Source organism: Falco biarmicus, chromosome 8 (genome assembly GCF_023638135.1).
Source record: "Falco biarmicus isolate bFalBia1 chromosome 8, bFalBia1.pri, whole genome shotgun sequence".
NCBI lineage: Eukaryota > Metazoa > Chordata > Aves > Falconiformes > Falconidae > Falco > Falco biarmicus.
Genome location: NC_079295.1, coordinates 9550399 through 9568003, shown reverse-complemented (window position 1 = coordinate 9568003; position 17605 = coordinate 9550399). Strand labels below are relative to the sequence as shown.

General features: G+C 40.5%; 2 protein-coding genes across 4 annotated transcripts in view; both read right to left on the bottom strand.

Moving 5' to 3' along the window:
* LOC130153760 (RNA-binding protein 44-like) overlaps positions 1–10827 on the bottom strand; it is a 44273-nt gene extending 33446 nt beyond the window's left edge. The window contains exons 1-12 of the mRNA XM_056349044.1: positions 7010–10827; positions 6820–6878; positions 5468–5648; positions 4612–4818; positions 4506–4531; positions 3553–3622; positions 3142–3241; positions 2684–2815; positions 1901–1974; positions 1727–1800; positions 1024–1420; positions 67–212 (exon numbers count right to left, since the gene is read on the bottom strand). Coding sequence (XP_056205019.1) covers positions 67–212; positions 1024–1420; positions 1727–1800; positions 1901–1974; positions 2684–2815; positions 3142–3241; positions 3553–3622; positions 4506–4531; positions 4612–4818; positions 5468–5648; positions 6820–6878; positions 7010–8491 — 2948 coding nt within the window. The 5' untranslated portion in view covers positions 8492–10827. The remainder of the gene's footprint in view (positions 1–66; positions 213–1023; positions 1421–1726; positions 1801–1900; positions 1975–2683; positions 2816–3141; positions 3242–3552; positions 3623–4505; positions 4532–4611; positions 4819–5467; positions 5649–6819; positions 6879–7009) is intronic.
* A 1023-nt stretch (positions 10828–11850) lies between these two features.
* Positions 11851–17605, bottom strand: part of LRRFIP1 (LRR binding FLII interacting protein 1) — a 127123-nt gene continuing 121368 nt past the window's right edge. For all 3 annotated transcript variants that reach the window (XM_056350600.1, XM_056350597.1, XM_056350598.1), the window contains 4 exons: positions 17476–17593; positions 16967–17046; positions 16200–16304; positions 11851–14794 (listed from right to left, as the gene is read on the bottom strand). In XM_056350600.1, the coding sequence (XP_056206575.1) occupies positions 14684–14794; positions 16200–16304; positions 16967–17046; positions 17476–17593 (414 nt within the window). In that variant the 3' untranslated portion in view covers positions 11851–14683. The remainder of the gene's footprint in view (positions 14795–16199; positions 16305–16966; positions 17047–17475; positions 17594–17605) is intronic.

Genomic DNA, 17605 nt, shown 5'->3' with positions numbered 1-17605 from the left:
ACTTAGTTACTATGGATATTGGATCCATTACAAATCAGGGCAGAAATTAAAACCAAATACTCTCACCTACTAGCCTCTGGATGAATTTCTTGAAGCCTCCTCAATAATTTGGTAAAGCTGCTCGAGTTCACTGCATCAGGAGAAATGAAATCATTGTATGAATTGGTGGAGAAAGGAGCAGATGTTTTCTGCAGGAATTTTTCTCCAGTATCCTAGAATCGCAACAAAATAAGCAAAAAGTGAATGGGTTAAGTATTGTACAATGAATACAACACATCTTTGCCACACTGTTGTTACAGAAACAGAAAAAATGACAAATACAGATTTAGATCAGTAAGTTATTCTAATACAACCAGTCATATTATCCAATCTGTAAATCACAAATAAAATGACTATATGCATTTATGTGTAACTGACATTTCTGCTACTTTAAATTAGATCAATTTGCATTTTCCAGAGGACTAGCATGCTTAAAGTTAAATCCCCAGTAGTACTGTATCTATCATTTGAGAGAGCAACACCAGCAATCCAGCAGTCACCAACTTTGCCTTATCCTCCAACAACCAATACAAGGAAATATAAAGTACTGTATTTACACATAGATGTTTTAGATTTATATTGAAAAACCCAGGAGTTTCCCCTCCAGTATCCCAAAATCCTCCTTGTGTAAAATCACCAGATGTCATATATATATATATAAAAAAAAAAAAAAAAAAAAAAAAAAAAGTGTTATAAGTGAAAGCTCAAAAGAGAAGAAAAGCAAGATGAAAAACATCTAGTGCAAATGGCCAGGTTCCCAACTGGCTTAGGATTAAGAAAAAACAGATGTGAGTACCACAATTCGATACAGGGGTAAATGAATAGTGCTCTCACCCTTCTGCAGCATGCCAGAAATTTATTACCGATGCGTAATGTGTTTTCATATCCTAACATCACTCTACATGTATTAAATCTAACGTACTATGGGACAAGAAGCTGTATTGCTTTTAACATGCCACATAAAGGAGCCTCAGTAATATTTACCTTTTTATTAACTCCAAGCAAATAATGCGCCAAAATTTCAGGAGATGATTTCACAGCAGGGCACTTTGTTTCTGAAGGTACTTGTGCAGAGCAAAAAACTTTTGAAGAAGTCATGGGAAGGAGATGCATATTCTCAGAAGCAGAGGTGGTGTCAATTGCCTTCACAGAATTGGAGGCTGAAGTGAGTGTTTTATCTTGACTGTTTCTCTGACCGTTATCAACAGGTTGAATTTCCTGCCAAAGCTTATTTGTGAGTACTTGGGAAACTGAATATTTAGTCTGTGATGAAGTATTTACAAGTTCAACGCTTACTGGTTTTCCTTTTATTTTTTTCTGGTTCATTTCCTCTACAGCTAACTTTGCTTTATTAGTGTCTTTAAGGGAAAGAAATGCGTATCTAAGGCATAAAATAAAAAAAAAAAAAAAAGAAACTAATTAAAGCACATTAAATTATTATCAGTAAGAACACATGACAGTTCTCATCTTTTCAATATTAACTGTATCTCCATTAAACTCAACAGAAAATTTCAAGACTCCTTACCTTCTCATAAGATGAGAAGCTGTCTGGAACGACAAGTTTTTGTCAGCCTATCTGTATCTACATTAATTACTGAAACAAATTCATGAACAACTCCCTCCTATCTCCTATGATTCACTTCAACAGATAAGAAGTCTGAAACAAGTAAAACTTGTATTAATATACCTGCAGTTACCAGAATCCACAGAGATAAGAGTGTCAGAAATCCCGTACTTCTGGAAATGTGATCTTAAATCACCCTACAAAATAGAAGCACATTTGGTTGCAAATGTAGAGTATGAAAGGATTCAGAAAGGAGGCAAGACATTACCACTGTTATGTAGATAAGAACAGGCATACCTCTGACACCGAGGAACAAAGGCCACCAACACGAATAAAAGAATACTCATTTCCACTCTCCATTGTCTTCGCGGCTAATAATAAATGTAAGAAAGTAAAGCATTACTAACTATTATTGTTCCAGTTCAAGCTAACATCATCTCTGTCGGTTTTGGAAAGCGTAGATAGAAAACCTTTTAGAAATCTAAAAGAATAAAGGCTATCTTCTCCAGAAAATGGGCATCCTGAGAAGTGGAACAGTTTAGTTTGTGAAATCTCTTCTCTGTGAGTATTTCCTGAGGTTGAAGAGGCAGAAAAGATACAACCAGAGAAATCACTGGTATGAACTAACAGGTACCAGTGCTAAAGCATGGGCAGTGTACGGTGAGTCCCCACCACGGAGCACACAAGCTCTCCGCTTGCAACACACTGGGACTTCAAACCATGCCTGTCTCTGGGACCCAAGTCCCCAAACGCAGACCACTCCCAGCTAACTCTTAAGAAGGAAGTATGGGGAAGGAAGCAGAAAGAGGAGGAGAAGAAAGAAAGATTTCCAGCTACACAACTGGCTGGACATTTACTAAATTGAGTTTAACCACTGTAGGTAAAGTTTTCAAGGAAAAACGTGGATGAAAATAGCTGAACATCCGTACAAGGATTCACTGCAAGTCAACGAAAAAGTAAGTCTGAAATCCAGCTAGCATTTTTTCCAAGTTTATTTATGCTTGTAGAAGGAACAGAAAATACTCAAATAATACATAAAAATCATTATTTGGTATAGCAGCTTAAAGCACACAACCTTACCTCTTAAATCAATCATATCTTGTTCTCCTTTTTGCTTTTTCTTTTCTTCAGCTGTTACTGAAGAATCTGCTATTGTCACGTCCTCTTTAGCATCAAACCAATATTCATTCCCTTCTTCTTTTTTGATAGAGTCTTGACAGTTGAAAAAAATTTCAGTGTGTTAAAATTCAGAGTGTGGTATGTCATACAAATGAATATAAAATATTTGTGTTTAAGAGGATTCCACCTACCTCTATGACTTGGTACTACATTACACAGAGGTGACACATACTACTCTTCACTTGTGATTTAAGTGGCAAAGTTTTTTTTTCAAATTAACATAGAGCTGATAAAACATTAAGCATTCCACCACAGAAAGGACAGTTGAGTATCTGTATATGTTTTACACAGGGTTTGGTTTTTTCCCCAACAACGCAGCTAACAAAAAATAGTGTTTATACTAGAAGTCGACCGCTTACCACGTTCCGTGTCCTGACCTTTACGTTTCTCAAATGTCTTGGATGAAGAAGAGTGACTTGGCTGACCAGCAGCAGTTGAACATACAGTCTGTGGACAGTCCTACAACGATGTTTCAGTTATGTCATGGCACTTGCATTTGATTATGTGTTATTTTTATATGTTTCAGAATATTAATTGATTGAACAGGTGAATTTTAAAAAGTTAACCTACTGATCATCTTCAAGAACCCTCCAAGTTATTTTATTTGAAAGGACAATAAAAATTCTAGTCACGTGAGCTGCATTTGCAATTACTGGCAGAGAATCCCAGCTTCAGCCCTGAAGACTGTGATTGTATTTGCATATACCTAAAAGGAGACTATGCTTCACCACGTTAATGTCTCTGAAACTCAGTAACAAAGAAGTCCCTACCATGTCAACAGAGATCATCTTTTCTTGCAGTTTTGGTGCTTTGAAGACAGCTTTTCTTTCTGAAACAGAACTAAAACAGATCCAAAAATTCCATAGAAAATATGGCACAGCAATTTTAAATTCTACAATGATACCAAGTAATGTGAAGTATTAAATACTTCCAAAAGCTCACAGTAAAATACACGTGCTTAATAAATCTTAGCTTAAAATGAGAACCAAAGGTTTTTGAAACCTGTGTTTTATAAAAGCATTGGTTGCAATCTGAAATATAAAGCTATGTTCTAGGCGTATATTAGGCTCTTTTTCCTTTATAACTAGATGGCTTTCTGTGTGATGTGTCTATGCACGTCTTTACAATTTGATATCTCAGTGAAATTTTTGATTAATTTTACTAATGCTTAACAAGAAAGTTGAGAAAGATCTCTAGCTGTTTACCTGACACAGTAAAAACTTACTGCCAAATCTGGTTTAATCTCCACTTACACAAAGTAACAGGATGTGGATCTTGAACATGCAATACCATGTGCGTGCCCGAAATATGAAGTTATCTTCCCCATCCAGAACAGCTTCTTATATGCCTAATATTATCTTTGTTGGCAACAGAGTCTTTTTTTTTTTTTTTTTTTTTTTTTTTTTTTTAAGATAGACAGCATTAAGATTAGAGACAATGATCTTAATAGTGAAATTAGGGACCTGGGAAAATTACATGTAAATTGAAAACATTTTCTATAAAGACAGTAAAAATACAACTCCATAGTTTGCATACTACAACGCTACAGAGTAAAAATTTCTTTAAAATCCCTGTACCTAAAGTGCTATGCTAGTCTTTCAGCTAAATAGGTTGAAACAACAAGATACATCCTGAAATAAAGAAATTCTAAGCTTAACACCTTTTAAACTCACTTCTCATGTATTTTGAAGTTTAATAAATATCACAGATGAGAACTACTTACTCATAGCAAAGATCCTTTCCGATCAACTGTCAAAAAAGAAAAGGTTTGTCTTAATTTTCTGAAGGAAACAATTTATATTAAAACCAAAAAGCAAGTAAGAAGTTACCTTGCAGGGGACATAAGAAGATGAGATTGGGAACAACTTAATCTCAACTGATAGCGGTGGAAGTGCATTTAAAGATATGCCCATTTTTATTTTCGTTCTCATACTGTTGTAATTCTTTCTTAGCTCTTCCAAAACCGACATGAGAGATGAATATAATTTAGTATTTCCATTACATCTGTTAAAATATGCATAAGAAAACAAGATCAACTTAGACATTTCACTCATTTTACTGCTTCCAGAACTGCCCAAACATTTTATAGCGTTTAAATATTCCCCCACATGACACACAATAAGCTCACTGCTAATGCACACAGCCGCTCTCAGGAGCTGTACTCTGTTTCACAGCATTACCACCTGCTCTCCTGAACCCTCCCGCACGCCACAGAGCAGACACTACAGATGGCAGTAAGGTTTTGTAGCTTACCCATGGCCCAGTAAAGCCTTTGGAGGCAGGACTTCTTGGTTGAATTCCAGGTGCGTTACAGGTCGTATGCTTTATCAGCTGGAGACTGCAATCACTACCCCCTGTCTGCCTCACCTCCTAACAGTTTTGCACCTCCTCTCTCTTTCTCCTTTACCAGGGCATCTTGCCCACTCCTGAGCAGATTCTCTGTGCTATTCCTTCTGTACAGAAAGGCATTCCTGGAAACAAACTGTATTTTGCTGGGTCTGTGAATGCTATGAAATTTTTAGGCTGAAAATAAAGGCTTGGCAGTCACAAGGACGTAAACTCTTTTGGACAACACCACTACCTTTAAATACTATTACAAGCTACAGATGGAATACATCAATAGCATTTAGCAATTAATGCCTTTTAACCAAGTTATCCATTTAATCTAAAAAGACATTAAAGCACGTGCCTGCTAAAATCTGTGTTTTCCTCCAAAGCCAGTTTGTAAATCTTCAAGCAGTGTTGATAGCACATCTGATAATGAGTGTTCAGAACCTCCAATTCTGCTTCAATTGCTCTCTGCAGTATTTTTTGACAGTAGCTTGATGCAGAATTCTTCACAGCTTTTTTGTCAAGGTGTACCAGGCTTTAAAATAATAATAACAAACAAAATCTTGAAGCTCTTGAATCAATTAAGTTAATTATGTTTTATTTTAAAACATGTAGCTTTCCAGAAGCTATTTCTGATATAATTTAAGGAAAAAAGGAAAAGAAAAATTAAACCAGTTCCTCCTATTCACTATACAGGAAAAACTTTTGTCTTACGGTAGCTTTCACATTATAATCAACCTTAACTGAGAGGTGGGAACTGCACGAGCACCAGAATTTCTATCCATAACCTGCAGTTGTATGAACATAAACGTGGCAACTCTGTTCATCTACAGACACACCTATTTTTTTCCAGAGTCACAAAATAATTTAGGTTGGAAAGTATCTCTGGAGGTCTGCAGTACAAACCCCTGTTCAAAGCAGAGCTAACTTCAAAATTAGCTCAGGGTTTTAGCCAGTTCAGCTTTGTTGTTGGGTTTGGGGGGTTTTTTGTTTGTTTTAAAACTCCAAGGTATGGTAGCCAATATGACTCTCACTGTATGAACCTTTTTCTTACACCCACTTAGAATTCCCCCCACTGTAACTGTTGGCTCTTGCCCTTTCAAAACACACCTCTGCAAAGAATTTGACTCCTACTTCTCTGCAACCCACCACCAGGTTGCCAAGAACTACAAGGAGGTTCCCCACCTCCACAGCCTTTCCTTCTCCAGGCTGACCAACCCCAGTGCCCCCAGCTCTCCCCACACATCAGGTGCTCCCCTCGCCATCTCTGTGGGCTTTCCCTAGTCCACCAATCTCCTGCACTACAAGGCCCACAGCTGGAGACACCTTTCCAGATGCAATCTCACGAGCACCAAACTGAGAAGAATCAACACTTCTTCCACCCGCTGGCTGTGCTCTAATGCACCCCCAGGATGCTGTTTGTTTCCCTTCCTTGCCATATGGGAGCACTGCTGACTTACACTTGACTTGTTCTTGGCCAGTCTGCAACCATGGAGCAAGGCTGCTTCAGTCTTGGTTCACCTTCAGGAGGTCTTCAGCTCATTCTTCTCGCTTGTCCAGGTCCCTGCCTACCCTACAGCATAGGAACTGCTGCCCAACGATCTTTTAATACCATCAGTTTTGCTAAGTCAGGGCCCACCTTTCAATCATGATGAAAGTCTTATCCTCAATCTAGAAGTCCAAACCAAGACCAACCCACAACCCACCTGTCAGTGCTTATCTTTACACCACTGCTACGCAGCTCATTTTTTGACTCCTGATGTTCCTAAACAAACAAACAAAAATTTTCAAGTTACAGATTAACATTTTTATAGACAAGTTCTGAGGAACTTTAACTTTAAAAAGTTCTAGATACCAAAATTGTTTGCTTGTGGTTTTTTTTTTTTTTTAAATTACCTGAGTTTGTGAACTTTCAGCTGTTGCAGTATTGCCAATGGCATGTTTTTTCAGCATGTCAGTAAGCTGTGACTGAATTTCCTCTGTGCTACCCTCTCCACATGACCAGTCTGTATTGCAAGCAACGTCTGCACAGGTTTCAGGACGCCTTCCCACTGGTCGAGATTTGTTCATCATTGTTATTTCTGTATTAATAGCCATTGATGAGACACAAACCTGAGCACTGGTACTTCTGCTTGTTGTAAAGCAAGCTCTAAAATCAGAACTCGCATCAACAGCCTGGTTAATCATAGAGTCACTGGCAACACTTTTCAAGGTTTCATGATGCTCCAACTCGGAGTTCAGGCAGCTGGTTTTTCCGTGGGAGGATTCTTCTGCAACTTCCACCCCAAAAAAGATATTCTTGCTAGTGAGAATTTCAGAGACTGCAAATTGGGTTTCAGCATCCTTTGTAGTGCAGTCAGTGCAGCTGGTACCATGTGCGCACACACCAGATTCTTCACAACTGTAGAAATCAGAGTCCCGTGCACATTCACAAAATTGCATAGCTTCTGCAGGGGCCTCTTCCCTTGGTGACAGTAAAGGATTGTCCTGCTTCACCGAGATGCTGTGAATGCATCCATCATTCTTTTCAGACACTTCTTCACTTGTAAAGATTTGGGGTGGCAGCGTGCCATCAATCAGTGCTGTGTCTTTCACCTCGCCATTTTGTATACTGTCACGTACCAGCAGATTTGGCCAGACCCTACCTTCATTCCCACAAGAATGACTTCCAAGCATACTTCCACAAACACCACTATGATATTCAGCTTGCTCTTCTTGATGATCACAAGTCATGCCATTGCAATCTGGCAGAGACAGAGAGTCCCGAAACAGGTGGGGAAGTGCTGGTACAGCTGCTTCTGGGCAGGTCTGGTCACCTACGCCATACTCAGAACCAGGAGAACAATCTTGTGACACATCAACAAGATTTTGTTCCTGTGTGACTCCATCCCCTGGAACTTCACGAACTGGATCGATCAGCTTTAAGGTTTCAATTCCTATAGTTTCCCTTGGCTCAGAAAACTCAACTGAGCTATTCCTATCATCAAAATCTTGCTCATGAACACTAAGATACTCCGAATCTTCACTTAAATGGCTTTGTCTGCTGTCATGACACCCTTCATTGTCACATGCCCCTTCCAACACATCAGCTTCTTTCTTGCTAACATCTACCTCTGCACAGCAAATTCTCATTATCTTTGTATTATACATATCAATATCTGCATCTAAAGATGAACTTAAATAAGGTAAGCTTTCCTCTGCCAACTTTAATTCTGAAACATTGGCAGAATGTTCCTGGCCAAAACCTGAGTGGTTAGCTCCTGCTTCAACACCTCTGACGAGCGTGCATTCAGCTTCCTCACAGTAAGGAACAAGATGGGAGGTCTGACTGATGCATTTCCTTTTGCTGTTAACATCGCTGCTATTTTCTAATTCCATGGTACAAACACTTAAGCCCTCCTCCTCAGAAGTAATCCACACAACTCACTTCTACTTCAACCTCTCAAAGTCATGAGCTTGTCTCTTCCTAGCAGCTTCTCACCTTAATAAAAATCAAGAGAAGTTTGAGATACTCCATAGTATACAGGACATTATTATTTAAAAAATAAATTAAATTAACCATCTTATTTTTACCTACTGCACACTAGTATAGAAGCTAGGAATTACATGACGTGTTCCCAAAGAAATTCTAAGAGCTCATGGAAGGTTGTAATACGAATTTGCTGTTCTTGCTTGTTCGATTTCAATTAAATAAAAGCATCCTCAGAGACCAATTAATCCTATTTCCTTACACTCTTGGGTGAAGTTTCCATCCTCTTACCGCTGAAGCATTTCTTGGCTGGTGAATCATCAGACTCCCTGTTGATACACAGTAAACTATTTACATCATACGCTAACTCCATGACAGCACAAGAGGTGTTTAGACGCACATACTGACTCTGAAAGTCAAGATGCTGATGGTAATGGACTCGGTGACTGCAAACAGAGCTCACACCATTCCTGACTGTATACTGGCCTCTAAGCACTCCTTGCCACAAAAAGCTTACACCTTCTTGATCCACGACCAGTATATTTACTGTAGGGACTATATTTCAGTCCAGGAGCTATAAAAATTTTAAATGAGTCGAGAGGTGAACTTAAGAGCTCTGTGTACCTTGAGAACTAAACACTCTTCAGGTGTTGGACAAGGGGGTAACGGAAGCACATTACTTTTAATTCTGGGGAAACAAGAAGAAATGTTTATCAAGCAGAGAACCATAAGAAATCCTGAGAATCTTTACAACCAGAAAGCGTAAGTCATAAAGGAGGACAGGAAGATGGCTTCTTGGATCAGAGCATTTATTTTAGCAAAAGAAGAAAGCTGGACAATACACCAAAGCAAAGCAATACACCTGCTCTGCACTGGCAACAAACCTAGTTTCATAGCAAACATGAACAAAAAACAAGAGAAAAAGCACTTAGAGATGGAAGATGTTCTCTGTGAAGCTTTTTTCTCATACTCGTCCATTCCTCTCCATCTTCCCCAGAAGCTTGTAGCGAAGAGAAGGGTATATACAAATGTTAAGACGTATTTCTGTTACATATGCTTTCTGAACTATTTACGTAAAACACAAAAGTTTTCTGTTATAGTCACTGGTCTCCAACCCAACTATAATCTTACATACAGCACAGCAAATTACAGTCCTGTCTGTAACTCTTCCCCCTGCGAGGGCATGCAGACCAACCAACAGGCCCATAAACTGGGTTTCACATGCTTCTAAAGACGCAAGTCACCGACTCAAACTCTAGAGGAAGTTTCCAGAGCAGTGAAACATAGTTCATAAGGAACTGAGTGACGTACTGGAGCACAACACAAGCTGCAGGTGGAGCATGAGGGGAGACTGGAAGCTCAGACCCGTTTCTTGGCTTAACAATTTTAATTAATGAACATTACCCCTGTTTCTGGGATTAACGTACAGGTTACACCAGCTCTGCCCACTCGATACCAACAGCGTGATCCAGGCCTCCTGCCCGCACGGGAAGGTTTGCAAACGGACCCCCCTAAGGGATAACTTCATGTCAGCCCCTCCTCACAGGCAAACATGGCTTGTTTCTTGCGCCCGCATCCGCTGAGCATCGTCATTAAAGTGACACCGTTTAAAATCACTTAATGAAAGTAATTTTAATCATTTACCAGAAGTCATCAATAGAAGTCACCCTCCAAAAAACCCCACACACCTTACTATGATTTCATTATGTGCTTCTAACGTTATTTTTGTTTCAAAAACGTGAGCTTTCTTATGATGGTTAACTTTAACTTCATCTCTCACTGAAGCATTAGGCAACTTTTAAAAATTTAATTAATTAATTATATATAATATTAAATTTAAAAAAATCTTGCTGTAACACTACCAAAGCAGAGCTCAGATACCCATACATAAATCACAACGTGTTATCACAGACAAGTGACTTCCCCCCACACTTCTTAAGACCAGGTTAAGGGGAACAAGAATCAAAACAGCTCTACCTGTGCCCCAGGCACGTAACAACCTTGTTGCTCCTACTACCGACGTAGCTGCGCCGGTTAGAAAGCGGCACCGATGTTAGAGCGCAGCTTCCATATGGCGGAGAGCCCCGGGGGAGGCAGGGGGGCGCCCCAGAGCACCCAAGGAGAACTCCCCGGGCAGAGAACGCGGCCCACAGCCCTCACCGCGGCTCCAGGGAGCCCCGCTGCCCACACGCACCCCCCGCGTCCCGTAACGCCCCCGCCGCTTACCCGCTCCCCGCCGCGCCCAGCCGCCAACCGCCGCGCCCGGCACGCGCTCAACGGCCGCCACCCGCCGCTCCCCGCCCGCGCCTCCAGCCCATTGGCCGCGGCGGGGAGCGCTCCGGCCCCTGATTGGCCGGCGGGGCGCCAGCGCCAAGCGCGTGCTGCCACCACCCCGCCCCTCGTCTCCTCAGAGGCGGCGGCCGCGCGTCCCGCACAGCGGCAGGCCGGCGTCTCGTGCCGTGATTAAAACCTGCTCTTAAAACCCAGCTGCTAGAAGGCTTTCAGTCTGAAGGAGCGTATTACAGGCAGTGGAAACGAATGCAGCGAGCTGGGGAATCTTGCTTGGTAAATACCTGCTACACAGGTTAGCAATTGTACATGTACACCTTATTTTTACAGTTTCCCTGCTTCTTCCTTTAAACACATACGGGTAAAGTTCCTAATAAAGTGTGTCAAACATCACTTAGCTGCCTAAAACAAACGAACCCCCAAACCTGTATAATCAATTGTTTAGAGCATTTAAAGCAGAGAGAAGCACTAACCTCCTCAGTACACTTAGTGTAAGAGATCCTCTATAGGAAACACCCGTATCGCCAATGCAACATCAAGTTTCATGCTAGAACTGACACGTTTTTGATGAAGCAAGTTGCCTCATTAAAGGACTCTTCCAAGGAAAGTTGCCATGTGGGTTAGCTATATGTTCACCATAAATACTCTTAAGTGGAGAATGAACCCAGTAAGCAATACCATTACATTTTTTTCCTGACGGGACACTGTCCCTTGTCCATCCATCTGTCCCCCGCCCCACCCCCCTCCCCCCTCCCCAAGTGCACCCTGCAATTAAAAACGTTAGTATTTGGAGGTATGTCTCACACCAGTGCCCTCAGGCACACAAGCCCCTCTGTACATTTTACAAGCAGCATTGCTCACATTTGTGTCTGCACAAGTATGTCAAAAAGGAAAATGAGCTCTTATAGCAGTATCGTCCAAAAGTCTGTATTTTCCAAGAGAACTTTTACCAGTAACATCATCATGACAGACCACTCCATAAAAACTACCCAAACAAGTCACATTTTTATTGGCGAGTGCTGCTAATGAATTTCCTTTTCCACGCTCGTATCTCGTAACAGTTTGGTTGGAAAAACAAAACAAAATGAAAAAACATTTTGGGCAACATTCCTTTTGCAAACAATAAAAATATTTAACATTTAAAAATAATCCGAAGGATAACAATTTAAAATAGAAATTGTAGGAAAACCCGTCCTGGTTCCCCCAGGAGCCATTCCTCGCCAGGCTGCCACCACCTCGGCTCCGCTGTGAGTCAGCGGGATGGGTACTGAGGCTCTCTTGTTTGGAGATCAATTAAAAGAACTGGGGCATGTGCTATTATGACCATTCAAAGCCCTGTTGTTGTACATTCTTCACAGGAAAACATAAAACAATTTGCAGGAAACCAACCACTATTTTTTCTTCCCTTATTCTAAAGCTAAGTCATACTGGAAATTTGGGGGTGGGGGGGGGGGGTGGGGGCTGGGGGCTGGGAAATGTGGCTTCAACATTCTGCTACTTTATCACACACAAAGACTTCTACTAAGAGCATACCCAGGTTGAAATACACATCTGATTTCTGTCATGAAGTTTCATGCTTATGGGGTTTGAGATGCAACCTACTTTGAAATGATAAAACACATCACTTCTTGATGAGCAAAGTATTATTTTTTAGCCTTTTGGACCAATGCTTAGTTGCTAGGTTGTTTCTCCTGAATCTTGCCAGAAGAGACCGTTTTCACCACTATCACAAATAGAAACATGACTGCTGGCAATCACACACCTCAACATCAGTTAGGAAGATGCTGTATTTAGTAAATTTGTTTGCATTCTGATAAACCCTTAGTTCAGTTTTTAGGCCCCAGAGGCTTTGTACACCAGAAATTACACAAGTCAACCACAGAAAATTGTAAATTGGTATCCACAGCAATTTCGAGGTATTCCACAAGAAACCTGGCTCTTCACCTGAATGTTCCTCTCAAAAACAAACAAAAAAAAAAAAAAAGAAAGAAAAAAAATAACCCAAAGCTCTAGCTAGAGTGGAAATTTCATTTATAAGATTCCTTTCATCCCTGTGTTTCACCACAGTTGATCAACAAGGACATACTTACTTCCCCAGGGGCACAAAAAAAGCCTTCTTCATCCTTTTCCTGGAATATTAATTTCAGTACTTCATTCCTAAATTTCCGGGTGCACTCAGAAGAGATGAAGAGAAAGGTGTTATTTTCTAGCCAAACCAGAGAAACACATTCAGATACTGGTTTTGGTTTATTTCATTTGTGAAGGTGCTCTAAGAAGATACCAGCGATCCCCTTACGTTGAAAATAGCAGCGGTTTATACTCTAACCTCCAGACCACAAGGAAGAGGCTAGGGAAAGATATGGACCGGAGAGTCTGAAGACCAAGTTAAGAAGAAATGGTCTCCCGAGTTTGGATTTGGCTTGATAGAACTGTATCTATTGAGGCAGTGAGCACCGACAGAAGGTTGCTCCTGTCAAACAGGAGATGCTGCTTCATTGCATGAGCAGATTCCTAAGCAACTGGTTGCCTACCTTACTCACAAGCTTTTCTGTTAGGGCTGAAGGGGAAAGGACAGCTTTATTCTTCAGGTAACTGATGTTCTCCATTGAGTAGTACATTCAGAGTAATTTCCAATAAACCAGAGCTGTAGTGCTAGTTGCGTATAATAAATTGCCTGCAACATCTTAATTTATTACACTATTTTTAATGAAAAGTGGAAAACCTTTGTAACGGCCTTAGAAGGAAATAATTTGCTACTTCTGAACTTGTAGAAAAACCATAGGCAGTAACATTTTCTAAAGTGCTTCTTTACGTATCAGTTACTTTTTTAAAAATTAGACTTGCATTTTGCAGCGGCATAGTTTCCTAGTAGTTCATGGACCAGTAGATAGTTTCTGATGTAAAAAACCCAATACATGTTTTGTTTAGGCAAATGACACTTCCTTTGACAAATGCACCAGAGTGAGTGATCTAAGTGCAAACCCCCCCATTTCTTAAAACATGGCCTTATGCTGGTTTATTAATGCAATTTTACATCCTTTAAAAGTAGTTTACTTCAACTCCAAGAGCAGAGATTAAATAATACAAATAAAAGTTGAAAATTCAATGAAGCTATTGCCTATTTACCCTGAAATAAAATAGTCTTATGATTTCACTGGTGCAAAAATCTCTCCAAACACCTTTGTTTTATTGGCAAAGTCATTTAAGGTCACTTTTGCTTCCAAGACCATCTTCTTCCATGGTTTCCACTGAAGGAGTTTTGCTTTGTAATGGCTTGTGGTTCCACAGTGATTTGTAAATGAAAAAACCTACTATGAATAACTCTACTGTAGTCACTACATTACAGATACTGTCATGAGAAAGTCCAAAACTTAGTGTTTTGTTGTTTTTTGTTTTTGTTTGTTTGTTTTATTTTCAGCAAGACACAAAATTCCAGTCCAGTTATATGTTTTCTTTGAATGCCATTTTAAATGGCAATAAATGGCTGCTGTGCCTTCTGGATGGAGAACTTAACGCGATGCCCGATGTGCTTCTTATACCGTAGATGGATATTGTACTTCGAAGGTACCCAATGATCGGTGTGGAAGGGCTCCCGCAGGCACAGCCATTTGGATCAGCTACTCCTATGTATATAGTGCAGTAGGTTTGAGTCTGCGTAGAGAGAACCGCAGCCGGGTGGCACGTAGCAAATGTTGGGGTTGTCTGTTCTCAGAAGGCATGACACAAAGCATCCCAGACAGCAAGAGACAGAAGCATCGGCGACGTTGTTCTGATTCTATCAAGTAGTAGTAGTTTCCATCGAAAGGTGGTGGTTATTGCTGAGACAGTAAAGCACTCCGGTTGGCTTTCATCTTCTCCAGGCGTTTTACTAGATGGCCATTGCTGACTTCAAGCTCTTCAGTTTTATCTAATGCTGAACGAAGCTGAAGGAAGGAAGCAGAAAAAAAGCCTGTAACTTCCACAGCGTTTTCCCTTTCTAAAGATAAAGCAATGTTTGTAGTTACCAACACTTAATTGATTATATTGCTAGAATTTCCTTACAAGATAAAGCAGCTGAAAATTCTTATTAGCAGGGTTAAAAGTAGATGTTGTGTAACTACTCTGAAGGCCACACAGAGAGATATTTTCTAAGCATGGTGCCAGGAATCCAAGGTATTTACAGAACGTTGAACAAATGGCTCAGAGTTTGCCTCAACTTCAGAGGCACGCATGCTCAGAAATACCTGCTGGGTGACATACACTTGTCTCGCTGCCTGGCTTTTATGTTTCTGGTTCCCAGAACTACAGCCACAGCTGTGACTTTGGTGCCTGAGATTGGTATAAAACCCACCACGGGATGCGGGTAGGGAGAGAGAGGTGGACTGTACAGAGCAGTATTTACAGGCAGCACAGCAGAAGGAGTATTTGGAAAAAGCAGAGTCACACTGAAAAAAAATCCCAAAGCCCTCAGGAGGTGAGTGTGAAAGAAGCTGACAAACATATTTAAGCTGACTGTAGCAGCCACTTGGAGAGAACACGAAGTCTGGCAAGACAAATAAGGTCAAAATTACAGACAGCTTGAAGATGCATTTTTTGAGAGAGAAACATGGACAGTCTGTGGACAGAAACACTACAGCAAACAGGCATGAACAGATTGACACAAGAAGGAAAACAGGCTCAATAAGAACAATTCACATCCATTTAGCGCTCAAGTTTAGACTCTGAAGCTTGACAGTTTAGACTGTCATTCCAGGTAAGGCATGGCACTGTGCTTAAATAATGAAGTTTCCAAATTAACTTTACAGCAGGATTTCCAGCTTTCTACTGCTGTAACTTCTGAATCACATATTCTAAAAAGATCAGTGATTTGTATTTACAAACTCAGTATTTATACCACCCAAAGTAATGAGCCTTCAGGTACAACAAAGGACAAGTACAGCAATTCAGCTTGATGGATGTCGAAGCATGGGAACATTCACAGCTGCAAAGCAGCGTGCAGATCTGAGCATCTGAAGGCTGCTTCTAGATTCAAGCTGCACAAGCAAAACCTGAGCTTGCTCCGGAGAACCAGCTCTGGTACAAAGCAAGGCACTGGAAATCAGTTTAGGAAGGGATGGTGAAATGGCAGTGGGAGCTCATAGTTGTGACTGTTACTCCAGTTTGAGTACAGAAAGTTTGGTTACACATTTAGAATGAGTAACTAAAGCACTAAATAATAACTAAAAAGATGTTTATTCTTTGCTCTACCAGGAAGGGTAGTTCCTCCTCTAAAATGCACCAGACAGCAGGGTCTCCCCCCGTGTGGTGCAGGATGACTGCTAGCCTATGGCAGTTTGCATTTAGACTTACCTCTCTCTGCAGTTTGCGTTTCTCTGCTTTCAGTTCATCTTCTACTCTTTCAGCATTTTCAGCAGCAGTTTTGTACCGGGCTACCTGACCTTCCAATCGTATTACCTAAGGTGAAGGCAAATTTTTTGAATAAAAGGCTGTACCATGAAGTTACTCTAAAGCTTTACTCTTCCGCTAGTAGTTAAGCAATAACCAGAGAGATGCTCACTTTTTCTTTAACAAAATAAAGGCATATTTTGAGGAAAATAGAAAGAAATATATATGTACACCAAGGAAGCCTGGCCATGGTAACTTACTCCAGACCTTTTATACATACCCATATTTAATATGCATCCAGAAACAAAAAATACAGTCTATTGACTAAATTTATCTTAGCAAGAGTATCACTGAGATACTCTGGACAATAGCAAACAGTCAAAATGGAAGAGTATTGTATAAAATCCATATACAGGACACCACATGCCAGGAGCCATTTAAAAATTGTCGATAGCTAGGCATAAGAAAGTGTTCTGAAGAGTTCAGTACATGCTCTCAATATACCTTTGACTTTGAATATTTTTCCTTCAGTGAAGATGAATCATATATTCACTCTTCCACATACATAAATGAAAGTATTTTACTCTTAGTAGCCCTGATGCGCCAACACTCCTGCTTCTTATTTTAAGGGAAAGTCACATGAATCATTATTTCATTTCTCATGTAATAAAATAAAATTTCTCTTTGTGTTCTCACCATGCCTAAACAAACAGAACAAGCTAAAAACTTACATTCTGCTCCAATGCTGTTATCTCTTGCTCAGACTTTGCTAGTTTAAATTTGAGATCACTGATCTGTCTGTTGGCATCTCCTACAAGAATTGCAGATTTATCAAAGATGTCAGAACAAGCGTTAACAGTGTCCAGTAAGTCTGTCATAAAATTTCCATGCTACCGGAATCTACTTGGGGCAGCAGCAGAGCAGCAAGTGCTCTATGTCCAAAAAGTGCCCAGTGGATTAGGCGCTATTCCCAGTCTTGCCCAATTCCCTTCTGACCACCCCGAAAGCAGAATTAACCAGGAACCCAGCCCAGCTCTCCTGGGGAACATGAAGGAGATTGCCAATTGCAATCTTGCTCAAGCCAAGGATAATTGTTCCTTCACCTCTAGCAGAGGTGCATGGCTGGCTCCCATGAACCAAAGGCTCATTTTCACTTTGAGCCACGTGGTTATCATACAGATACATTTTCTCACTCACATGCAGGACACAAAAGTTCCCTTAAAATCAAAATGCAGCTCACTTTGGAGGTCAATCATGTGCATGTCTGTCCCATTTTCCAGAACTTCATTTTCTGACTGTGTGTTTTCCATCTTGCCATTCTTTTGCTTTTCTTCCAGTTGTCCCTTTAATTTTTTAACCTGAAGGACACA